The sequence below is a fragment of the Oncorhynchus mykiss genome, chromosome 6 (assembly GCF_057628025.1).
Source record: "Oncorhynchus mykiss isolate SJ-2025 chromosome 6, ASM5762802v1, whole genome shotgun sequence".
NCBI lineage: Eukaryota > Metazoa > Chordata > Actinopteri > Salmoniformes > Salmonidae > Oncorhynchus > Oncorhynchus mykiss.
The window spans coordinates 43052784-43079137 of NC_143027.1; the positions used below are offsets into that span (position 1 = coordinate 43052784).

General features: G+C 42.8%; 1 protein-coding gene across 3 annotated transcripts in view; it reads right to left on the bottom strand.

Annotated features, from left to right (window-relative positions):
• Positions 1-26354, bottom strand: part of kcnt1b (potassium sodium-activated channel subfamily T member 1b) — an 81295-nt gene that overhangs the window by 39144 nt on the left and 15797 nt on the right. For 2 of the 3 annotated variants that reach the window (XM_021606568.3, XM_090237966.1), the window contains exons 2-16: positions 24378-24416; positions 13022-13101; positions 10925-11027; positions 10283-10348; positions 9985-10033; positions 9501-9560; positions 8669-8743; positions 8325-8408; positions 7141-7235; positions 6139-6319; positions 2444-2608; positions 2131-2267; positions 1084-1147; positions 585-693; positions 164-272 (exon numbers count right to left, since the gene is read on the bottom strand). In XM_021606568.3, coding sequence (XP_021462243.2) covers positions 164-272; positions 585-693; positions 1084-1147; positions 2131-2267; positions 2444-2608; positions 6139-6319; positions 7141-7235; positions 8325-8408; positions 8669-8743; positions 9501-9560; positions 9985-10033; positions 10283-10348; positions 10925-11027; positions 13022-13101; positions 24378-24416 — 1416 coding nt within the window. The remainder of the gene's footprint in view (positions 1-163; positions 273-584; positions 694-1083; positions 1148-2130; positions 2268-2443; positions 2609-6138; positions 6320-7140; positions 7236-8324; positions 8409-8668; positions 8744-9500; positions 9561-9984; positions 10034-10282; positions 10349-10924; positions 11028-13021; positions 13102-24377; positions 24417-26354) is intronic. The other variant, XM_090237965.1, reaches the window with a different exon arrangement.

Sequence of the window (26354 nt, forward strand, 5' to 3'; positions counted from 1 at the left end):
TTCAAAACCTGCACGTATAATAATGGATTTTTATTTGTATAGCACTTTCTTACAACCCCAAAGTCTGAGGTGTATGGTTTCAATATTTATGCTTATTTGCAGTTTTCAATAGGAGGGAGAGTATCATTAGTGTTTTAATGGGAAGTTAATGGGGTGTACTCACTGTCCTCTGGAGGTGTGCACCAGGAGTGTGACCAGTGTGGATGTGGCTGGACATACACAGTTCAGAGCCAGCATGGCATACTTGAATTCCTCCTCACAGACCACATGATCTAACAAATGAACCAGAATACTCTGTCAGAGCAAATAGGTGTTGTAAGGACTTTTTTTTTTGTAAGGCTTGCAAATGAAGGAGACAGAAATTGAGAGAAAGAGTTGTGGGGAGGGAAGGAGCGACCAAATTAGAGATTAAGTGAAGAATGTGGTGATTTGGAGAATGGAGTGGAGAGAGAATGTAAGAGAAAGAGACAAAGGGAGACAGGATGACAGAATAAAAGAGACAGGGAGACAGAATGAAAGAGACAGGGAGACAGAATGAAAGAGACGGGGACAAAATGAAAGAGCTCTATTTGAGGTAAGCTCACCAGCAAACTTTACATGGAATTTGTTCTCTGGTTTGAGGATCTGGACGTACAGGGGGCAGTTTGGGGCAAAGTCCTTCACAGCCCAGGCTCTCAGTATGGTCTGGTGATCCTGCAGGAGAAAACAACATCCTTTACCATCTGACACTTCTGCCATTTCCACCTTCAATATTGTCATCATCCCTCAACCGTAAATGTAATCCAGATTTTATGAGCCCTGAGAATTGGCGAGCTAGGCTGTAATTTGTGACCAATATGGGTATATAAATCGAATACATATTTTTCATTTTCTTCCCATTTCTGTCCATCTTGAAAAATCAGCTGATTGGAAAAGTAAAAGAGTACTTGAGCCACAGATCCAATCAGCACGATCTAACTGAGAGGGAGTTGGAGTGGAAATATTCAGTTCATTGCCACCGTAACTCTATTCATATTTGGACATGTGTTGAGTTATGACTGCAATGAGCTGAATATGAAGTCATGCATCTGATAATGAACTTACAGCAGCAGTGCGGTCCACCTCGTTCCTACTGCTCAGGATAAAACAGGCTTCTGCATCATCCATCCTGTAGGAAACACACTGTATTAACAGAAACACACACACACACACACACACACACACACACACACACCAAGCCAAGGAAGCTTCAGACAGGTAATATTAGCGAGAACTACCTATGAGAAAAGCTAATAGGCTAACAGCACCATGTTGTTGTAATGTGAACTGTACCATTTCTGTATCATCCTGAGTCATTTCATGTGTGAAAAGGGCAGAGCGGAGGGATGAGCTGCTGGAATTATGACTCAGTTTTCACTGAATGGCCAGGCAGCGCTGCAGTTGATAGAGGGTAAATTTCACTCCATCCCAGTTTTCCCTCAAGGGGACCAGCAGTATTACCACAACTCAAACCACCATTCCATAACATCCACTTTATGGCCACAATAAAAACTGGAGCAATACATTAGAACAGCTGCATATATCAAAGGATGCCTGTATTGTGTGATTGACAGGTCAGCCCGAGCCACTGCCAACACGTTATGGTGTGATATACCCAGGCAAAAATGTGTGCTGATGCTCATGAACTTGGCTGTTATGACGAGGATGAGCAGTAGTGAGAAATCCCATTACACTGACATACTGTACTAGGAGAGGACAGCCAACTAAATGAATACCGTCGGCCGCCATTTTCCTGACTTCACTGTTCTCACATCTGCCAGCACCACAAGGTACACAGACTCACTCACAGACGCTTGACTAATATCTGAGATCAGAAAGCCTATCAGCCAGTAAGTATGAGGACTCAATAACAGGTTCATGAGAGGTTGGTCCTTATCTGAGGTAACCACAGCCGACCTCTGGGACCTCAACTGATGGTGTCATTAACTTTTCTGATCCCCCTTGCTTCCCCTTATCATTGCAAATAGAAATGCTATGGTATGGAGCTGACCGAGAGACGTGACATTTGTACCTATAACGCACCACAGCATTGGGCCCAACGCTGCCCTTCTCCCCCATTGAGACTCTCCCACAACCCCGTGGGTCACTCACTTGGCCCTCATGAGGTCTGTGTCTTTGAGTGCTGAGCCCTGGAGATAGATGACCCTCTGGGACCACAGGGGGATCTGGAGGATACGACGCACCTGGATGTCCATCTCTGTAGGACACAGGATCACCACATAGTAGTCCTGCAGGAGAGCAGGGTAGATACCTGTTAGACACCTGACATCTAGACTGAATGTTTGCATTTTCACACATGACAGGGGTGACAAAAATAAAACAGAACTATTGAGCGCCGTCCTTTAGCTCGGTCTTTGGAGTACACACCAAATAACAAGGCCTTCCTCTATTCCCGTAGACCTACCTGTAATCTAGGATGAGCGTAGAACTCGTTGAGGAAGTCCATGAGCAAGTCTATCTTCAGAGAGCTGACGCACAGGACCGCATGTTTCTCTGTCTGGGCCCGGTGTCTGCTGTAGTTCCCTCCTGACTTCTGACGCTCCATCCACAGATAGGCCAACTCCTCAAACTGACACACACACACACACACGGGGTTACAAAAACCTGCTGTACGCTACTGTAAGTAATACACTTAATGATGTGCTTTTGGATGGTGACAGAGTGAGAAGTTAAAATGCTGATGCAGAAGTGAAGTTCATGAAATGGATTTCTATGGATTCTATTCATTAGCTAATGTATACTGTGGGGATTTTGGTAACATATCAAAATAATTTATGAGGAGGGTTGCTGCTCTGTGAAGTTCTTCTTTCGTTTCTTTCCATAACTCTTGAGGGTGCGGTCTCTGATCAACTCTCTCGTTATCGCTCTCAGAACAAGTGTCTTGACCCTAACCAGCTTCAAGATGGGTCACTCAACCCAGACTGCTCTCCTCTGTGTCACGGAGGCTCTCCACACTGCCACAGCTGACTCTCTCACTCCTCTGTTCTCATCCTCCTAGATCTATCCACTGCTTTCAACACTGAGCACACACCCCTGAGGGGCTCCAGTGTTGAGGATCAGCGTTGCAGATGTGTTGCTACCTAACCTCACCACCTGGGGGTGGCTCGTCAGGAAGTCCAGGATCCAGTTGCAGAGGGAGGTGGTTAGTCCCAGGGTCCTTAGCTTAGTGATGAACTTTGAGGGCACTATGGTGTTGAACGCTGAGCTGTAGTTAATGAATAGCTTTCTCACGTAGGTGTTCCTTTTGTCCAGGTGGGAAAGGGCAGTGTGGAGTGCAATAGAGATTGCATCATCTGTGGATCTGTTGGGGCGGTATGCAAATTGGAGTGGGTCAAGGGTTTCTGGGATAATGTGAGCCATTACCAGCCTTTCAAAGCACTTCATTGCTACGGACGTGAGTGCTACGGGTCTGTAGTTATTTAGGCAGGTTGCCTTAGTGTTCTTGGGCACAGGGGCTATGCTTGAAAAATGTTGGTACTACAGACTCAATCAGTGACATATTGAAAATGTCAGTGAAGACACCTTCCAGTTCGTCAGCACATGCCCTGAGTACATGTCCTGGTAATCCATCTGGCCCTGCAGCCTTGTGAATGTTGACCTGTTTAAAGGTCTTACTCACATCGGCTACGGAGAGCGTGATCACACAGTCGTCTGGGACAGCTGATGCTCTCATGCATGCCTCAGGGTTGCTTGCCTTGAAGTGAGCATAGAAGTGATTTAGGTCATCTGGTAAGCTCGTCACTGGGCAGCTCACGTCTGTGTTTTCCTTTGTTGTCTGTAATAGTTTGCAAGCCCTGCCACATAAGACGAGCATCGGAGCCGGTGTAGTACGATTCAATCTTAGCCCTGTATTGGCTCTTTGCCTGTTTGATGGTTCGTCGGAGGTCATAGCAGGATTTCTTCTAAGCTTCCGGGTTAGAGTCCCACACCTTGAAAGCGGCAGCTCTACCCTTTAGCTCAGTGCGAATGTTGCCTGTAATCCATGGCTTCTGGTTGGGGTATGTACGTACAGTCACTGTGGGGATGACATCCTCGATGCACTTATTGACAAAGCCAGTGACTGATGTGGAAGAATCCCGGAACATGTTCCAGTCTGTGATAGCAAAACAGTCCTGTAGTTTAGCATCTGCTTCATCTGACCACTTTTTTATAGACTGAGTCACTGGTGCTTCCTGTTTTAATTTTTGCTTGTACGCAGGTATCAGGAGGATAGAATTGTGGTTAGATTGACCAAATGGAGGGCGAGGGAAAGCTTTGTATGCGTCTCAGTGTGTGGAGTACAGGTGATCTAGAATTTTTTCCCCTCTGTTTGCGCATGTAACATGTTGATAGAAATGAGGTAAAACTGATATAAGTTTCCCTGCATTAAAATCCCCGGCCACTAGGAGTACCGCCTCTGGGTGAGCGATTTCTTGTTTGATTATTTACTTACTTATACAGCTGACTGAGAGTGCAGTTTTAGTGCCAACATCTGTCTGTGGTGGTAAATAAACAGCCACAAAAAGTATGGATGAAAGCTCTCTTGGCAAATAGTGTGGTCTACAGTTTATCATAAGATACTCTACTTCAGGTGAGCAAAATCTAGAGACTTCCTTAGAAGTCATGCACCAAATATGCACAGACCGCGTCTTTCCGGAGTGTGCTGTTCTATCTTGCCAGTGCAGCGTATAACCCGCTAGCTGAATATTCATGTCATCATTCAGCCACGATTCCGTGAAACATAAGATGTTACAGTTTCTGAAGTCCCCTTGGTAGCATATTTGTGATCGTACCTCGTCTAATTTATTGTCCAGTGAATGCACGTTGGCAAGTAATATTGACGGTAAAGGCAGCTTTCCCACTCGCTGTCTGTGGATCCTTACGGGGTACCCCGTTCCGTGTCCTCTGTACCTGCGTCTCTTTCGCTTGCCAATGATGGAGATGTTGGCCTTGTCGGGTGTTCGAAGTAAATCCTGTGCGTCATGCTTGTTAAAATAATCTTTGTCTAATCCGAGGTGAGTGATCGCTGTCTTGATATCCAGAAGCTCTTTTTTGCCATAAGATATGGTGGTAGAAACATTATGTACAAAATAAGTTACAAATAACGCAAGAAAAAACACAATAGCAAATTGGTTAGGCGCCCGTAAAACTGCTGCCATTTTTTCCCGTGCCATTTTAGGTATACTTCACATAGGAAGCAGCGCAGGTCCTAATCCAGGCACTTGTCATCTCCTGTCTGGACTACTGCAACTCACTGTTGGTTGGGCCTTCCGCTTGTGCCATCAAACCCCTGCAACTTATCCAGAACGCTGCAGCCCGCCTGGTTTTCAACCTTCCCAAGTTCTACCATGTACCCCATTCGTCTGCACACTCAACTGGCTTCCAGTCGAAGCTCGCATCCACTCGAAGCTCGCATCCACTACAAGACCATGGTGCTTGCCTACAGAGCAGCAAGCGGAACTGCCACACCCAACCTTCAGGCTATGCTCAAACCCTACACCCCAGCAGCACTCTGTTCTGCCACCTCTGGTCTCTTGGCCCTCTCACCAGCTCCTGCTTAACCCAGTCCAAGCTCTTCTCTGATATGTCACCCCAATTGTGGAACCAACTTTCCCCCTGAAGCTAGGACAGCAGAGTCCCTGCCCATCCTCTGAAAGCACCTGAAACCCTACCTCTTCAAAGAGTGTCTTAAACAGTTAGTGATTGCAATAACTGATAAATCACTCAAATGTCAAATGTGTTCTCATTTCTGAGTTCCAAAAACAGATGGACAGTGCATGAGGTCAGAGTATGACAAGGAGGTTAAGTTAAGTTTTTACACCAGATGCAACTACGTCTGTTTCTTTTTTGTTCTAGGTCATGATGTTTGTTCAAGCCGTCTTAGCATTGAGGATGTTACTTTATGGTTACTACTATGGGTATACAGCTATCATTTCCAAACAGCTCTGATCAGGTACTTCTTAAATCAAATGTTGTGATACAGTGTTTGAGAACAATCAACAGTCAATCCAGGAAACATTATGGGAAATCATTTACAGCCTCAATTATCTTTCAAAAAACATCTGGGGCCACACAGGCTATTTTACCATTGTATAAGCTCTGTTATATTTAGTCTCATACCTGTAGTGGGAGCACCACAAGGGCCACACAAATGAGAATGACCACCAGCAGCTGAGAAGGCCAGATATGAGGTGTGACGTCACCATAGCCCACCGTAGAGAAGGTGACGATGCAGAAATACAGAGAGTTGAACAGAGTCAGGTTCTTTCCGGCCCTCTCTAGATGCTGGATACCACATGCCCTGGAAGGAGGAGAGGGATTTCACATTTAGGGGGAAACATTTTGCACGAGGTAGTCTTGCGAGCATAGATGCTCAATGCTCAATGTTGTACGTTTCTGAATCTGTATTATGGAGAACCACTATAACTCTGGAACTAGGCTATGCATGAGGAAAATATAGACCCGTTGAATTAACAAAGAGAAAGGTGAATTACACTATCATGTAATGATAATAGGGTGATGAGCCAATATGACCTACTCATTTCCGATAATATTTCAACAGAGGCTTTGGCATACATCTACATTGAAATTCAGCCTGGCAGATTAAGGATCAAAATCCTACTTTCCCCACAATCGATGCACCATAACACTTCTGCTCTGATCTGTGTAATCAGTGAGAATGACACCATTGATTCTGCTGTCTGTTCTGCCTGACGTCCTCAGTTAGTTCTCTGTGTTGGATAATGGCATGCCAAGATGACAGAGGTAGGAGGAGAGGAGAAGGTCTCATAGAGCTTCAGGGATGAGTGGCTAAGATCAGGGGCTGCATTTCATCCCACAAAGTTGTTTCCTCCTCTCCGATCTGCTCTTGTTAGTCCCCTTCACAGATCTGGCACAACTGGGCAAGAGCAAACTATGTTAGTGGGCATTACAACCAGTTTGGCCCATTTTAACAGCTTCACCTCCTTTTTTCAATGTTTCTTACACCTAACCAGATTCTATCAGATCTGTGTGTGGGAATGGACAGATGGGAGGGAACATGTTTGTGGAATGAGATGCTGCCCATGGTGCCAGATCCATGGAGTTTCAAGGGAAAGGGGTCTGGGATCAGGTGGCACATACCCAGTGAAGACCAGACAGAGAAGGGTGCAGATAAGTATGAGGACCTGGTTGAACATGGCAGAGTGGGTCCTCTGGATGGCACGATGGAGATCGTTCTGAGGAGAAAGAGGGGTAGAGGGAGAGTGGGAAGGAGGAAGACAGTGAGACTATTAAATCGGTTGGTCAGTCAATTGGTCTGCTGGTCAGCCAGTCTGTCTGCCTATCTATCTACGCCAGTGGTATTTAAACATTTTCAGCGGGCATCCCATTTTTTCTGCTAGAATTTCTGGGGACCCCATTTTTTCATTTTATCTGGTTACTTTGATACTGATGCAACCATTCAATAAACACAACCTTTCCTCAGATGTACCAGTGGGCATGCAGTCCATGTCACACCTTGTTAATGTTTCTGCCTGTCTGATTTGCTACCCACCATCTCCCCTCCAATCTCTTCAAGCTACCTACCCACCACGTCCCTTCATTACGTGTTAATGTTTCTGCCTGTCTGACTAGCTACTTCCCTCCAACCTCTCTAGGCTGGATCTGTTCTCTGTTCTCTCTCACAGCACTGATCTCCTTGGCCCAGGACCTAACCATCTGCCCACAGAGAGATGCCGCTGGCGCTGCCTCAAATCTACACTCATTGACGGTTTGCTTTACTCAATACAAATAGGAACTGGGTGTCTTTTGACTTTTTATAACTAGGGAATTTCTACCCACCACTGCTTTGGACTGTCTTCCCACATAATGCAGACAGAGTTTGGCTATTTTACTGGTAGACTACTGTATATAATCTCTTAGAACTGATTAATTTTGATTAAAAAAAACATGTATTGTCATGTGTGCTCCCTCTCCGGCCTCTAGGTCACCAGGCTGCTCGTTAGGGAGCACACCTGTCACCATCGTTACGCGCATAATGACACTCACCTGGACTCCATCACCTCCTTGATTACCTGCCCTTTATATGTCACTCCCTTTCGTTTCTTCCCTAGTCGTCATTGTTGCTGTTTCATGTCAGTGCGCCGTTTGTGTTTCTTGTTTTGTTCATTTATTAATTAAACGTATTCACTCCCTGAACTTGCTTCCCGACTCTCAGCGTACATCGTTACATGTATTCTCCGCGAGCGAAACTGGTTGAAATGACGTCATTGCAACTAGTTTTGTCCAGTTTTGCCTGCTGCGTTATGGTTATAGCATATACTCACAATCATATTCTCCAGGGCACACTTGGCTAACCAGCAGTTGAGAAACACTGGGATGAAGATGTTTCTCAACGGAGGCCAGAAGATCTGAAAAGACAATTGAATGAGTGAATACTCGAGCCTAGGGCAATATGCACATATACAGTGTAGGCCTATGCTCCCATCATCAAGTTTCGATACTCATAGTCTTGTGTTACCATACTCCTAAGTCTTGAGAGCCTGAAATCGACACCATAAACATTGCAAAAAGTCATATGTTTGCTAATGGGCCTCGTTTGCTTGTGGAATATAGTGCGTGTGTGTGCATGCGCGCGTGTGTGTGTGAGATCAGGTGGAAGAAGACTCACAGTAATTATAAATGGCACGGTATTAATCATCTCCAGGATGAAGGAGATCTGGAACATCTGCTCCCAGATGTTCCCCTGAAACAAAGAAACAGGATCAATGCAGTGTAAGCCAAGGCTGTGTATTAATTACAGTAATAGTGACCAGATCAGAACTATTATATTTTATTTAACTAGTCAAGTCATTTAAGAACAAATTCTTATTGACAATGACGGCCTACCGGAGAACAGTGGGTTAACTGCCTTGTTCAGGGGCAGAACAACAGATGTTTACCTTGTCAGCTCGGGGATACAATCCAGCAACCTTTCGGTTACTAGCCCAACGCTCTAACCACTAGGCTACCTGCCGCCACGAATGAGAAAATAACCATGACTATTTAGTAATGACAAGCCCTCACAACTTATTATAATACAAGGATTCATTAAAACAATTGGGGATGGTATCTATCTGCCAAAACAAACTAAAACTAAACCCAATCTACTTTGTCCTCCTGAAGTAGATCAAACTTCACCTAATTCATCAAAGAGACATAGCACTGTGGCACTTTAATTAATGGGCCATTTGAGGAAATAAAATCAATGTAGGATGGACACCTAATCTTTTATTCATTTGGATTCCAGAACTTTGTTCAATGGGATAGCATATTCATTATCTGTTCTTCTGACCCAGGTTAGAGCTAAGTGAAGGTGCATTCACACTGGTCGCTGCAAAAACGTTGCCAGAAAGTTCACCAATTTAATGCAATCTCACACAGGCGTGCCTCCAGGACTGCTCAATGGAGTCACTTCCTTCTAGCTCATACGACCCTGACGGAGTACAGCTGAGGTGGCTTACCTTGTAGCTGAGATACGTGAGGAGCATCGCCTCCAGGAAACTGATTAAGGCCACGGTCACCTGGTGCAGCACGGACAGAAGAAACGTATTAACCAGGGCTGCAATCTAACCGAGGCGCCCAGGCAATCCACTACCTGAGAGAGATGTGTTGTAAAGTCGTTCCTGTTCTAAAAACATTCCGGCTGTAAAATGTTTTCAGTTTAAATGCTGTGTGTTAAGATGCTACGTTTTAGTTGGGACTACAGTACCAATAAGGATGCCTCTTGGTAAGGTCAAAATTCCAAAAGGTTTGAAAAGGCATAGAGAGTACGGGATGTTGAAATCTGCGTGAAATCCTACATTGGTGTCAATGGGAGATTCACAGGGACATGTACGCATATGGGTTCGGCCCAGAGTGATTGTGTGGCTATTGTTAAATGAAAAACATGAGAAGTCAGTTTTAACAAAATCGAAGCTATGTTTGTGACTATCAGTCTCCTCTTACCTGTATTGCCCAGACAGGAACCCTTCTGTTCACCCAGAAAATCAACTCCCTTTAACAAAACAAAATAACCTTATTGATTATACAGTATGTACTGTATATTTATTTATAGACTAAATGAATTCTCCCTTTCACAAGACAAAACAATATTATTGAGTAGGCTATAAATACACCATATGGGTTAGACAATAATAATTCCAAAACACCACCTGATAGCTATGGAATTAGCTGAGCACATTACAATCCAAAACACATTCAAAGCCCAGGGTCAAGTCAATGTGCAGTGACCCTCATAACTTACCAGTTGATTTCTGTGATTTCTGTGGATTCTGCTGTGGCTGTGCTTGTTCTATTCTGACAGTTGACACTGCAAATGAAATGCATAGGAAAGGTGGGGGGAAGGAAGTCATTCAGAGTGTGTGTGTGGTGAAAAATCTACCCTGTGGGTAATAGTCACCATCACTCACTCAGTACTGTATGCTGCCATGGTGATGACAGAGGGACTATGTCTTTAAGAGCTTCTGGCGGCGGGATACACAAACAAACATATCCTGCTTCCACATCACTACACTAAGACTGAGAGAAAGGCTGCCCCATCACCAACGCTGCTCTTTCAGGCTTTGTGTCTCACACTCACAAATAAAAAACTAATTTCAGAGTCATAGAAACTCTGAATCTTTTTTATCTGGACCAAATAGTTCTCTTTTCAACTGGGTAAAAGTTATATTCTCTGAATCACATGGATGAATACCACATTTATCAATCAATAGGAATAAAATACATAATCAGTAAAGTACGAATGTATTCGGTCTCCAAGCACCCACACAAGTCTGTATTCACCAGCTAAATGACAAATCACAGTTTAGCATACATGGTGAGTCACTAGTAAGAGGTGAAATAGCAAGACTCTAGTAAGAGATAAAAGCAATTGTAGGGGTCTCACCATACTCCAGTGACCTGTTCAGGGTCGTCCAGAGCCACTCTGATGACGTAAAGGGCACACGTCAACAGCTTCAAGGAGAAGTTAAACAGACGGATCCTCAGGCCTGCAGGGGAGCAAACACAATATAACACTAAAGGCCAGATTTACTAAGTAATTGCATTGGGAGCAAATCTGTTCACCTGTTTCCAAGAGGGAATTAAACGATTATAGCTGACAAAGGTCAAATCAAGCCTAATAACTAATTATGGTAAAGAGTAACTGAATTTGTGCTGATTTATCACCTATTAAAAAACAAATATGCTTAATCCGGGCTACTGTATATTAATAAATCTGGATGATGTTTGCAGTAAAGTTTTTGTAATGCAAGACATTAGTATAGGGATATACTAGTTAAGGAAATGCGTTTTTAACTCGTAAACTGACCTCATCCTGGGCCAATGAAATAAGAGGTGGGGACATTTAATCGAATATCCGGATAGCCAAGTGGACATTAGTATTCGATTACTTGAGTGAGTGTTCATTTTCGGAGAACAAAAACGGTAGAAATATTTATTATAAATTAAATGATATTATCCTTGTGACATTGTTACCTACCATGACATTTGAAATACTTAATCAAATAGATTATATTTTTATAACCATGCTGAGCTAATGCTGCACATTTAGACTTCCAGTCAGAATCAGTTCTATCATGGCAAAAATATGACTCGTCTTTCATTGTTGCTTTTAGCCAAAAACTACAGAGAAAAGCAGCCAGTCCTCTGTTACTTACTTCTGCCATGTGCATTTGCGGCATTCTGAATGATCAAGAACAGTTATTATTTATTTTTATTTCGACTACGCTTTACAGATTTCCGAATGTTTTAAAATGATTCTACCTGACAGATGTATAATCTCTCACCTGAACCTGTTAGAGTGCTGCCCGTCTGTTTGCTTCTCTGTCTGTCTCTGGCCAGAAAAAAGTGATTATATCTGTCTACGGACAGAGGCAGTGATTCTACCCTACCGGACATCACTCCTCCCCTGAACCCTATCTGTCTAAGTGCCCAGGATGTGCTTTCTGCTCTTTCTCACTAACCAGTCTAAAGTGACAATATACGTACATGCACAGAGCCATGACTAACACGGCTTCATGCTGGTCTGGCAAGCCTTCACAACTGATTTACCCCGACTCATCTTTATCACACACAGCTCCCAGCAACAACACAGCACAGGTGTCACTGCTTTGAAGTAGGGGGAGGTCATGCTTGAATGCTTGTATGATGTGGCAGGTATATAAAGCAGTGGAATAGAGGATGAATTATTCTGATAATTGGGGAAGAAAACACAACCCAGAGTAAGGTGACAGTAAAATCATTACAACAACACTGTGTTTGCGCAAGGCTGAACACACACACACCTTGCCTGGCTGCAGATACACATGTAAGTCATAGGATGGTGCTAGTTGCTTCACAAAGACAATGTTCACTTTTCATTCATCCAAGCCTGCCTGCCATTGAATCTCCTTTTAATATAAACTCACCAGGGGACACAGTGACAACATCAAAGCTTCACAATGGTTCTAAACTGAACAGGCCAAAAACAATCATTGTAAACAGCTTCCTGGCTCAGCAGTAGGCTCTATACAGGTTGGATTTGCATGACATTTGTATTTGGCCCTGATGCTTTTTTCTATAACGGATGGGAAGTTGCTCAGAGATAAGGACTAAACATTGCAAACAGTAACAACATACTGCAACCACACACATACACAGACCGAAGACTGATGTCTAACACACACATTGTGCATGGCAAGTTGGACAGATATGTCCATTTTAGAAAGCCTACTGTACCACTGCCTTATGTCCTAATCAGAAATGATAATACCCTCTCCCTCAACAAAAAAAATAAAGTATTGTCCTCCTTTCACACTTACATGGTGTGTAGATACAGCACCATGAGTCACGACAACTAATTGAAAACCCTGACTGGAGCTGAAATTGGATATGCAATGCACCTTATCACTTAGATTAAAGTTATTATCCTTCTCGTTTCCAGGTGTCTGACTTCCTTGTTATTTTGTGACAGTACTGTACATCTGTGCTGTAATCTACTTACTTGACCTTTGGTTTTTGATGAAGAACAGCTTGAGCCTCTCCTTGAAGGTGTTTTCATTCACATAGAACTCCACCTGCACCCTGGACAGAAGAGAGACAGTCGGTACAACTACCATGGAAGGTCACATGCATCCATATAGATACAAGGACCATGGTTTTGTCGTTCAATTCTGAACGGTGTCATGATATTAGTGAGTAAATTAACTTTATCAAGATGCATTCTGGTGAATACTGGGATGCTCTGTTTTTTTGTGTATCTGTGACATCCATTGTTGCATTAGAGTACCATATGGGGCATTCAACAGTGTGAGACAAGGAACATAGCTGGTCCTGGATGGGAGAACAGATGCTGCTGGAAGTGGTGTTGGAGGGCCAGTAGGAGACACTCTTTCCTCTGGTCTAAATAAAACACCAATGGCCCATGGCAGTGATTGGGGACATTGCCCTGTGTAGGGTGCTGTATTTCGGATGAGACGTTAAACAAGTGTCCTGACTCCCTGTGGTCACTAAAGATCCCATGGCACTTATCGTGAGAGTAGGGGTGTTAACCCTGGTGTCCTGGCTAAATTCCCAATCTGGCCCTCATACCATCACGGTCACCTAATCATCCTCAGCTTACAATTGGCTCATTCATCCCCCCTCCTCTCCCTTGTAACAATTCCCCAGTTTGTTGCTGTAAATGAGAATGTATTTTCAGTCAACTTACCTGGTAAAATATAAGGGTTAAATAAAATAAATAAAAATGGGTCACAATTACAAAACCAGTTCCTTTCATTGATTCTGTTTTCCTGGAATGGGTAGCTAGACAGATACTGCTCAGATTTAAAGAACTAATACATTGTAATGGCCCCTTTATAGTCTCTTATTACCCACAGTGGTCCAATTACGACAACAAAGTTTAATAAATTATTAAAGAGATGAACAGTAAGCATGAGAATTTGGAAACATATAGAGGTTGAATATTGTTATACGACAGAGCAATGGATCTGATGTTGGAGAATAACACATTGAGAATGCAATCTGTTTTAACATGAGTGCCTTCCCTGTCGGGATGCAAATTGGTGAGGGCCCAAAAAGGTGACTTTTTTTTTTTTTGCACTGAAACATGCAAAAAAATCCCTGCTAGGGGGAAATGCAGGTTAACTAATTAAGCAACAAAGATGATCAGTCTCTGTGTGAAAAATAAAGTGGTTAATGTGAACCCAACTCGAGGCTAAAAAATGTAAAGAAAGCAATCCAATGTTATTTGTTGCCTAGACTTTACTGCAAAGGACACTCAAGTCTTGAGAAAAAAACAATACACTAACATTGCAGTGAGCCATGACAGCCTTTATAATAGAACACTTGTGACCACACACACATCTAAATATTGCACTTGGGAAAAAAACATCTTAAAGTAGTAATAGAATGAAAAAACAGGCATTCTATTTTTGCACTATTATAGTGCCCACTATAGTTGACAGGCTACATGTGTGCAAAAATACGTTCACTGAGTAAAAAAATGTAATAGCACCCCCTCACTCACACGTGTTGCCCGTTTCCTGGGGACAGTCCCCGTTTTTGGTGGCTTGTCCGCGGCCGGAGCTGTCCTCGGAAATGTCCCCGTTTTTTACTGTGCGTTAAAACTGTGCAAAAAAAACTGTGCAAAGTGAAATATTTTACTTGGCAAGAAAGACCAGGCAGCAGAGCCTACCGGTTGACGTCTCAATCGCGTTGTGCTTGTTTTGTCCAGCAGAGGGGGCTGCTCGCCATAGCAGCTTCACTCACTCTTCCTCTTCTACTTACTACTTGCTCGCGCTAGATTTAGAGAAAACTGCTGTGGAAAACTCGGCCAGAAGCTAGCAAGTGTCAAGTGAATCCACAACATCACCACAAACGTCTTTTCAAGTCAGGTAATCGTTTGAGATACTAGCTAGTGATGTTATGTCACAATTTATTGTATAGATAGATGATCTGCTCTATAAGGTTTTAAATAGGTTATGCTAGCTAACGTTTGCTATGTAGACTAAGTTAGACTACGACTAAGTTAGCAGCTACTGTTATGGTAGCTAGGTTAAAAAAAGTTCACATGTAAACATGCAGTAGACGGGCTATTTTGAAAATATGATTATATTAAATGAATGCACAATTAATTCTGCGAATATTTTTGTAGATTACAATTGTAATGGTTTGGCGTTATAATAAGTAGTGTGAAAATAACATTAGCAGTGGAGAGGAAGGAGAGGAGGAAGACTACATAGGAAGAAGAGTGAAGGAGACAGGAGGAAAGGTAAAGATATGGTTACAGAGCCTGCCAATTTATTATTCCAAACAAAGTTTTTGAGATAAAATACAAACATGAGGCAAGCAATGGGAATCTGTTAACCAAAGTATTTTATCTAATAAATAGTATGCTATTTATTAATACAGATTGGAGAGGAAGGAGAAGGAAAAATGAAGGGAGTAAAAATAGTGAAGCAAGGAGAGTGTAGAAGAGTGAGGTGGAAAGGTGAAGGAAAGGAAGACGAGTGAAGAAAAGAGGAGTAAGATTGGAGGAGAAGAAAAAGTTAAGAGTAAGAAGAGTGACACAAGGAGAGTGAAGAAGAGCAGACAGAGGAGATACAATGACTCTTTCCAAGAAACGGAAATGCACTTTTTATGAAAAACGAGAGAATTTCCATTTATACGCTCCGGTCAAGACGATAGAATTCCTCTCTTTCAATTGGCAGCCAGAGAAGAACGGCAGTGGTAGAACATCAGCAGACGAAAAAGCATAAAGCCTCTCTGATTGCCCGTGTTGGTATGTCCTCTGTCACCACATTCTTCAAGAAGGTAGAGCCTTCCCAAGAAGAATATGGTTTAGCTGTGCAGGAGGGTGTCTTTGCATACCACAATATGTGACACAATCATAGTTACAGATCTATGGACTGCACAGCACAAATGACACAGAAGCTTTATGAGCCAAAGTTTACATGTGCTAGGACAAAATGTGACACCATAGTGAGTAACAGGCAAAATTGGTGGCTGACTAAATACTTTTTTGCCCCACTGTAGTTGTTTTCTCTGTCTATCACAGTGTGCCTGTTAGACTAAATACATGAAACTGGAATTGTCCCCCTTTTTTATTTCATAGATAATAACATTGGATATTTTAATTATATATTGACCGCCAAACTGGAAATGTCCCCGGTTTTCATTTCAGAAACCTGGTCACCTTACGTTACTGGCAAGTTCAACACAACAAAAGCTGTTGACATCTGTTCTACAATGTGCCAGCAGAGCATGATACCCTTTGTTGGCATAATTGACCTCTTTCAGGCAGAGAGTACAACTGGCATACCCCTTTTTATCCACTGTATTGAAAAAGGGAGAAATAGGGAAAGTGTGTGGTGTTCGTTTCACCTCTATGGTGGCATCCAGTTTAAGCCAGGCCCAGCTCCACTTCATCCCTGAATCCACTTGTTTTAACAAGCAACGCCTCATTTTCACCTAATTCTCTCATTCAGAAAATTAACCACATAATGTTACTTTAGAGGAAAAACATCAGTTCATAGAGAGTTCGTTAGCTAGTTAACATTTCACACAGATTGCCAGGGTCCAGTAAGCAACTAACGAGTTATAACTTGAGGAAAGGCAAGGAGTCGTATACCAGTTAATACTATAGCGAATTGGTTTCACACCATGATCTAAATTATTTGATCAGTTAAAGTTGGCTAATGTTGCTCAACATTTCTCTGGCTAGCTAACGGAGAATTCAATCCAGCTAGCAAGATACCTCATGCTAACAATACTTGTTCCACCACACTTTCTCCGTCACCCCAAACTTTCCAAATGCCAGCTGTTTTTATGTTATAGCTCAAAAAGTACGCTTCATCACATTCTCAAACCCTGTCTCTGCGGTCAGGTACCTCTTCACATCGTTATACAAAGCCCCCCCAAAACTATTCTCATCGGATCTACACGAAGCACATAGCACACTTATTTTGGATTCAAAAAGGCGAATTTAGCCGAAAGGTGATTAGTTTGCATCCCTGCTGTCTGGAAGAACTGTTGCCTGTCTTGTTGAAATGTGTGGCATTTAAGCTACACGCCACATTAATCTTCAATTTGACACTCTGATAGCTATGGAGTGACATCGTTTCCGATGGAGGATTTGAACAGACCTTAAATAATGTATTTCTTTAAAGTGCAATGGATCCTCTTACTTATGTCGGCCTTGAGCATAATTGTTCTTCCATGATGCAATTTAAAACCACATATCCTACATCCTTAGGGAGCCTAGAATGTACCCTAACAGCTTACACACAACTGTATGTGGTTTAATAACTTAGGAACATCAATAAATGAGTCATGTTGACTTTCTGTGATTGTTCTTCCAACTTATTTCTTTATTTTACACCGACTACCTTGAGCATAAATTTGATCTACTTCTTCTACTACTCCCATGATGCAATTTGCTAAGCCACCCCCTTAGTAGGCCTACAATACAATTTATCCAATCTATATGGAACCAATTTTTGTTCAGTGAAGAAGAACCCTTGGGGTTCTGATCAGAGAACCCTACAAAACGGTTCTATATAGAACCTTTAGGGGTGTCATATATGCAGCAAGCACTATAACCCTTATTGGTTCTATCCAGAAACTATTTTTCTAAGAACATGCACTCTGATTGGTCCCTCAGCTATTCCATGTATTTCAATTGGACTCTCCTAATCCATCATGTCATGAAAAGTAAAACGGAACGGTGTAGTCACTGTGATTTATGGATCACCCATGTGGTACCACTTATTCAAAACTGACAAGCTAGTCACTCTAAAAATATATATTTAATTCTATACAGTTGCATAGGCATATACTGTAACTATCTAATGAAACACATTGACGTTCATGTAAAGCAATTCCATTAATAAAGGCCCATGGACTGAACGTTGGGGTGTGTCTGGGAGGTTACAAATGATGGGAGAGCTAACTGTGACTAACTGTTAGTCAACTAATCTAAAGTGGGGGTGAAACAGATCTATTTGATCTCTTTCTGTAATAAAATTGTTGCCTCCCCTAACTCCTGCAGAGGATAACAATAATGGGCTGTAAGCTCCAGCAGGGACCTTGGAGCCTTGTTTGTGCCTGACAGGTTAGATTGTATACTAAGAGATGTGTAGCTATTGAGCCACAATCTTACTCTGCATCTCGCTTTCATTCATTTCATGTTTCATGAGCTGAAATTATAGATCCCAGAAATGTTCCATTTGCACAAAAACATGTATTTCTCTCAACTTATGTGCACAAATTTGTTTACATCCCTATTAGTGAGCATTTCTCCTTTGCCAAGTTAATCGATCCACCTGATAGGTGTGGCATATCAAGAAGCTGATTAAACAGCATGATCATAACACCTTGTGCTGGGGACAAGAAAAGGCTACTCTAAAATGTGCAGTTTTGTCACACAACACAATGACACAGATTAGCATGCTGACTGCATGAATGTCCACCAGAACTGCTGCCAGAGAATTTAATGCTATTTTCTCTCCCATAAGCCACCTCCAATGTTGTTTTAGAGAATTTGGCAGTATATCCAACTGGCCTCACAACGTGTATGGTGTCGTGTGGGCGAGCGGTTTGCTGATCTCAACGTTGTAAACAGAGTACACAATGGTGGCGGTGGGGTTATTGTATGGGCAAGTTACAAACACAATTGTGTCACACCCTGATCTGTTTCACCTGCCCTCGTTATTGTCTCTACCCCCTCCAGGTGTTGCTTGTTTTCCCAGTGTATTTATCCCAGTGTTTCCTGTCTCTCTGTGCCAGTGCGTCTTATATGTCCAAGCCTACCAGCGGTTTTCCCGGTTTCCTGCTTTGCCTTTTCTCCTTTTTCTAGTGCTCCTGGTTTTGACCCTTGCTTGTTCTGGACTTTGTACCCACATGCCTGACCATTCTGCCTGCCCTGACCTCAAGCCTGCCTGCCACTCTGTACCTCCTGGACTCTGACTCACGACCATTCTCTTGTCTATTCCCTTTGGATTTATTAAACATCTTTAACTCCAACCATCTGCCTCCTGTGTCTGCATTTGGGTCTCGCCTAGTGTCATGATACATTTTATCAATGGCAATTTGAATGCACAAAAATACGGTGATGAGATCCTGAGGCCCTTTGTGAGGCCAATTTATTTTTAAGGTATCTGTGACCAATAGATGCATATCTGTATTCCCAGTCATGTGAAATCCATAGACTAGGGCCTAATGAATTTGTCAATTGACTGATTTCCTTTTATGAACTCTAACTCAGTAAAATCTTTGAAATTGTTGCATTTATATTTTTGTTCAGTATACATGCACACACAAATGTATATTTAATTAGAATTCACAATTTAACTTAAATGTTGCATTTTCATTCACATTGAACACACGCACGTGTGTGCATGCAAAGACATGCACACACACACACTATTGCCTACGAGAAGATTACGATTTCAAGCCGCTTTGAAAATGACACACTGAAGTGAAGACTGTGCACTGTAAATAAACATCAAACAGCTTTTTGACAGCAGGGCAATCTGTCTAAAAGAAGAGAACAAAGCTGCTTTAAATGCTCTGTTATCTGATTCACTATCATCTGTTGGGAGATGTGAAACCATGATAAATGAAAGAGACAGATGTTTCCTTCCATATGTCTTGTTTTTAAAAGCTGTAGAAGTAACAAACACAGATGACAGTGTCAGTGATGGTTACTTCTCTAACCATGGGTGGGGGATGCAACCAAACAGTTGGACACTCGGAAAATTGTCTAGGTAATTTCCTACACGTTCAGAACAGTTATCCCATTGGCTGAGCCGAGGCTTGTTTGATAGGAGACAGACAGCTGTGTTGATTTCCCAAGTTATCTTCCTACATACATTTTATTTGCATACTGAACAATATTCTATATCTCTCTTTCTCTCTCTAGTCGACCAACTCCACTGCTCCAGTCAACCAATTTCTATCTTTGATAGCTGTGGATAGAGTAAAGTCAGACTATCCATAATATACACAAAGTGATCAGAAATAGCAATAGCAGTTCTTACTCTAAGCACAATGTCTGTTGAGATATGTTGGAAGTAGAGAATCAGGTGCACATGCAAATACAAGACTTAAAACTTTCAAGCATAGGCTATGTTTAGCTTTCAAATGTACATTTATTGATCAACAGAACCAGCCTTCCATCGCCTTCTGGTTTGGATCGTCCAGCCCAAGCTGACTGAAGGTGTATCACAACACAGAGACTACAGCTTTCAGGGAAACAACCGAGCCAGTCCCTGCATGTCTAACAGCTCCTACTTGGAAGTCTTGTTCCGTGGTTGCCATGGCATGTTGATGAAGCCTAGGCAGAGAACTATGTCAATATTGTAATATTTTACTGTTTTTTTAAGTGTTTTTTTATTTAAAAAAATATTAGACCCCTTTATAGGGGGCTTTTCCGAACAACCACCAACAGTGGTGGTCTTACTGCCGCTTTTACAGTCACCGAGGCATCACCCAGGTGGGTGGTACACTATGATAGTGGATGATCCAGCCCACTTACTGCCATGCCTACTCCCTCTCTCCAGCGCTCGACGTCGCCGGTCTACTAACCACCAGCCCTGGCAACCATTATTACGCACACCTGCTCCCCAGCATTACGCCTGGACTTCATCACCTTGATTATATTCCCTTTATTTAGCCCTCAGTAGCCTCAGTCTTCAGCCAGTATTGGTTTGTTGTCCTGTTCAGTACGAATACCCTGTTTTTTTGCACCTGTTTCCTGACTCGTATTCGTGACAGCATACTGCCTCGCAATATGGAAGCAGCAGAGGAGAAAACCATCTTCTAGAAGGTCCAGGAACAGGGTCATCTGCTCCACCAACCTCGCGACCAGCTGGCGCAACTGGGTAAGGCCATGGAGGAGGTTCTCCACCGCCTCAACACTACCAGGGAGGCTATCCATACCCCTATCAGAGGGCCTCCTACCAAGGGTTGTCACAGTCAGCCAGTCCCCCAGCCGTCCACCCAGGTCAGCGAAGCCCTACTGTCCCTTCCGGAGAAGTATAACGTTCCTTCATCGAAATGCAGTGACTTCCGACTCAAGTGCTCCCTCTATTTCGCCCATCAGACGGGGAGCCCCTATCACCGAGAGGTCCAAGGTTGCCACGGTCATTTCCCTACTGACCGGGCGGGCGTTGAAGTGGTCTACGACTGTCTGGGAGAGAGGAGTGGAGGAGCTGGGTTCCTATGAGAGGTTCATGGCTCTGTTCGGGACGGTTTTTGACCATCCTCCAGATGGCAGAGAGGGAGGTGAGCGACATCTCCAACTCCAGCAGGGTCCCCAGACCGCTGCGGAGTACGCCCTTACCTTCGGACTGTGGCATCCTCTAGCGGATGGAATGAGACGGGCCTCCACACTCTCTTCTGGAGAGGACGGCGCAAAGAGGTCCAAATGGAGTTGTCGTGTCGGGATGACAACCTATCCTTGGACGCACTCATCACAATGGCCATTTGTCTGGATAACCTTCTTCGGGAGCGCCTTTGCTCACCTCGCCACTTGCTTCCCACCTTTGGCTGTCCCGAGTCTGAGCCTGAACCCACACCTCTCCCTGGCAGAGTGGAGTTGCCAGAGACAACTGGGGCTCTGTCCCTATTGCGGCCAGGAGGGGCACCAGCTTCAGCGGTGTCCGGTGCGTCCCAACCTGGATTCCACTAGGACAGAGGTGATCTTCCGTCTCCCAGGGTAGGTGTGCGTATTCCATCATCGTTTTCTGCCAAACCTTTCTGGTTCCCATTTCACTGGCTGGCTGTCTCTCAGGTGTTGTCTCTGCAGCTCTAGTGGACTCGGGTGCCACAAGGAATTTCCTCGACCAGGCCCTTGCCTCCTCCCTGAACATAAATCTGTACACACTCTCCTCTCCTTTTCCGGTCCAAGCACTGGATAAGCAACCATTGGGATCTGTCACAATCACACACATCACTCACCTTCACCGTGGGACCCATGCACCAGGAAAGACTCACCTTCCTCATCATCATTCCTCATCATTTATTTAGCCCTCAATAACCTCAGTCATCAGGCAGTTTTGGTTTGTTTTCATGTTCATTATGCATTCTGTTTCGTTAATTTGCCTTGCATCATTGTAATTAAACTCTCCTACTGCACCTGCTTCCTGACTCCCTGCGTATACGTGACACTTACGAAGGAGGAGCTGTAAACATCGAAGATGACAAGGTGCCCGATGAAAAGCTCCGGGGCCGTTCTGTCAGATGTTTTCCAGCCATTTCCCTGCCTGGCTGCACCATCAGTGCTCTCTTCGCTCAAGACACTAATTTTCCAAACTAACTAGCTTCATCTGAAGTTGTGGAAGACCATCGCCCAAAAACCACCGGATCCCAAAAATTAGTGTAGCGCCTTTGAGATTCTACTTGGAATGAAATCTATAATTATTATTACTTGTACTGTAATTAAGACTGCTAGATAATTATTGACTTCTTCACATGCTCCACATTCATTAGGGAGGAATTCATAAAGCATCACAATCTATTTCCCGTGTTCAGCCCCCTGCATTAGACTGTGATGATGATACATCTTAAAGAAACACTGTTGCTGTGAGTGGTAACATGGATCAAGATTGATTATAATCATGTTTTCCATTCTAAATTGGTGTTTCTGAGTCAATTCTAAAGCCTGGTCAGATCACATATCACATTACGTAGGACCACTTTGCTCTCAAATATCCACTTTGACCACAAGAGCAAAATACAATTTGTAAGCTATAACTGCTTTTTTTTTCGAGTACCAAACGCTCAAAAGCAGAATGCCATCATATGGAAATATTGTGAGGAAAACCGTGTTTTGTTTAAACATTTTGCCACCCACTGCTCGATTGATTTTTTCTCCATAAATGGGAAACAAATAGGGCTGGGAGTTGCCAGGGACCTCACGATACAATATTATCATGATACTTAGGTGCTGATATGATGTGTATTGAGATTCTATATGTATCAGGGATTTATCACAATTCTATATGTATTCAATTTTTATACTGCAGTTTTATTGCGATTCAATGTTCCAAACATATTGCTCACTATATATAGGTCTGCTGCAGAGGGACAAGAAAGAACCATCATAAAAAACGAGTTTTGATCGGTCATGGAAATAAAAGTGCTGAAAACATGTTGACTCACCATTTAAAAATAAGATTGAGGCCAAGCTATAGGGGGAGAATCATTTTTGGCGCAGGTACAGCCGACTAGCGATAGCTAGCGTTAACTACGTTTTTTGAGAATCGATACTTGGGATAATAGAATCAGTATATAATATCGTCCAAAATAATCCCCTTTCCAGCCCCATCTCTAGAGCGGAAGAGAACACTTGTGCCAACATTTAAGCTCCGCTGCATGCCTCTGACACCGCACTTACAGCATCCCTAAGGAAACCTATTCACCATCCATCTCCTCGACAGACAGACAGACAATACAGAAACCACAGAGAGCACAGGAAGCATGTTCTCAGTTATAATTTCCAGCCTGCCAGGCATAGCAGCCCACAGAAAATCATCCACACGCGCACTACATCAAAATTGCTGTTTGACTTGGTAGCGTTGGTGATTGTTCTGCCGCCCAGAGGGCTGTATTTATATTTTTTTAAATAGGCGATAATGTGATTTTAGTAACCAGTAGCCCACTTTGATAATGATCTCTCTTAAAAGTCATTTGCAATAAAATGCTGAGGGAGCACTTATCAAACCGACTGACAATGGTTTATAAGCGTTCCTCTACGAAGACAATCCATTACTCATTTGCAGTTCTTCTAGATAGCACTATACAATATGTACATTATACGCTGCAATAATTTATAGGCAGGCAAGCAGACAGTCAACGTACTCCAACCATATCCACTGACTACATCACTGAACAAAATCAAATAATCTCGAGGTTTTAGCACCTAAAGTACTTCTCTAAATTCCTCCAGTGGTTGATGACACAAGCTCAACGGTTTTATCTGGTGCTGTGACTAAGGCTACATCCCAAATGGCACACTATTCCCCTTATAGTGCACTACTTTTGACCAGGACCCATATGGCTCTGGTCAAAAGTAGTGCACTCACTGTATAGGGAATAGGGTGCCATTTGGGATGCACCCTCAAGTCAAAAGGGAGGGATAGAAGAAACAAGCTGTGTGTGTTTACCAATCTCCCATAGTGGACATAATCACAGGACACATGCCATTCCATGCTAGCATGATGCTGGATGTGTGTCCCAAATGGTACCCTATTCCCTACAGAGTGCACTACTTTTAAGCAGAGTCCTATGGGCCCTAGTCAAAAGTAATGCACTATATAGGGAGTCGGGTGCCATTTGGGATGCATCCTGGGACTTACTGGGCGTTGGTAGAGTCCATACTGTACTCCTCCTGATACCTATAAGCACAGTACACATGGACATAGATAGGGAGATGTTAAAAGGAGGAAAGGAAGAGAGGGAGGGATGGGGGGCAGGGCATGCTTTTATAGAGGACACGTAACACCAGAAAGACAAAAGGGTCTCAGAGTAGGAGTGCTGATCTATTAGCAGGTGCCATGATTTACAAAAATGAAAAACGGATCCTAGATCAGGATTACACATTAGGATTGACAGGGATTCTCGGATACAATGCTTTGATTGGTTTAAGAACAGACGGGAGACTCTCATTGCAAACCACAGGAGACTACAGGACAGCAGGAAGGAAACCCACTGGGTCAATCGCAATGGCTTCAGCATTCACATGATGACAAATTGGACAGATTATATTTCGTTCTGTAGCAGGTTGAATGAATGTATCATGGTGACATTGAGCCGAGCGGTGCCATGGACACATTAATAACGTATGGTGACAGCAAACAGAGAAGGATAATGTTGAGAATCAAAGGCTCAATGTCAAACATGGAGGTTATGAGAATAGTCATGGAGGATATAAGAAAAGTGAGTCAATTAAATAAGAATTTGTTCTTAACTGACTTGCCTAGTTAAATAAAGGTTACATTTAAAAAATCAAATAATCGGAATGAAATCGTATGGAACAGGTTTGTATAAAATGACTGTACCATACATTATACTGATACAATATGTTTGCTAAAGGTATAGACTTCCTGAAGTTTGCTAATGAGAATCTTAGTTATAAGAATCAACAGCTTGGGGAGAGACCATTACTTTTGATCAAACATAGTCATAAAAATAAATGAATATGGACAGATTGAGTTCTTATTAGGAGGGGCATGGTAATTCCCTAGATATAGTACCTGACAAATGAAAAAGAATCAGATAAATACATTTTATGGATTTGTCACTTCCTATACTTGTAGATGGATAAAAATATTACATTTTTGGGGGGAACCCGTACCTGACCAAGCATTTTCTCAAGCGACACTTAAAATAGGCCTACTACACTACCGTTCAAAAGTTTGGGGTCACTTAGAAATGTCCTTGTTTTTTTAAAGAAAAGCACATTTTTTTGTCCATTAAAATAACAACATATTGATCAGAAACACAGTGTAGACATTGTTAATGTTGTAAATTACTATTGTAGCTGGAAACGGATGCTTTTGATGGAATATCTACATTATCAGCAACCATCACTCCTGTGTTCCAATTGCACGTTGTGTTAGCTAATCCAAGTTTATCATTTGTAATGGCTAATTGATCATTAGAATATCCTTTTGTAATTATGTTATCACAGCTGAAAACTTTTGTGCTGATTAAAGAAGCAATACAACTGGCCTTCTTTAGACTCGATGAGTATCTGGAGCAAACACCAGTCTCAGCGTCAACAGTGAAGAGGTGACTCTGGGATGCTGGCCTTCTAGGCAGAGTTCCTGCATCCAGTATCTGTGTTCTTTTTCCCATCTTAATCTTTTCTTTTTATTGGCCAGTCTGAGATATGTATTTTTCTTTGCAACTCTGCCTAGGCCAGCATCCCGGAGTTGCCTCTTCACTGTTGACGTTGAGACTGGTGTTTTGCAGGTACTATTTAATGAAGCTGCCAGTTGGGTACTTGTGAGGCATCTGTTTCTCAAACTAGACACTCTAATGTACTTGTCCCCTTGCTCAGTTGTGCACCGGGGCCTCCCACTCCTCTTTCTATTCTGGTTAGAGACAGTTTGCCCTGTTCTGTGAAGAGAGTAGTACACAGCATTGTACGAGATCTTCAGTCTCTTGGCAATTTCTCGCATGGAATAGTCGTCATTTCTCAGAACAAGAATAGACTGACGAGTTTCAGAAGAAAGTTATATGTTTCTGGCCATTTTGAGCCTGTAATCAAACCCACAAATGCTGATGCTCCGGATACTCAACTAGTCTAAAGAAGGCCAGTTTTATTGCTT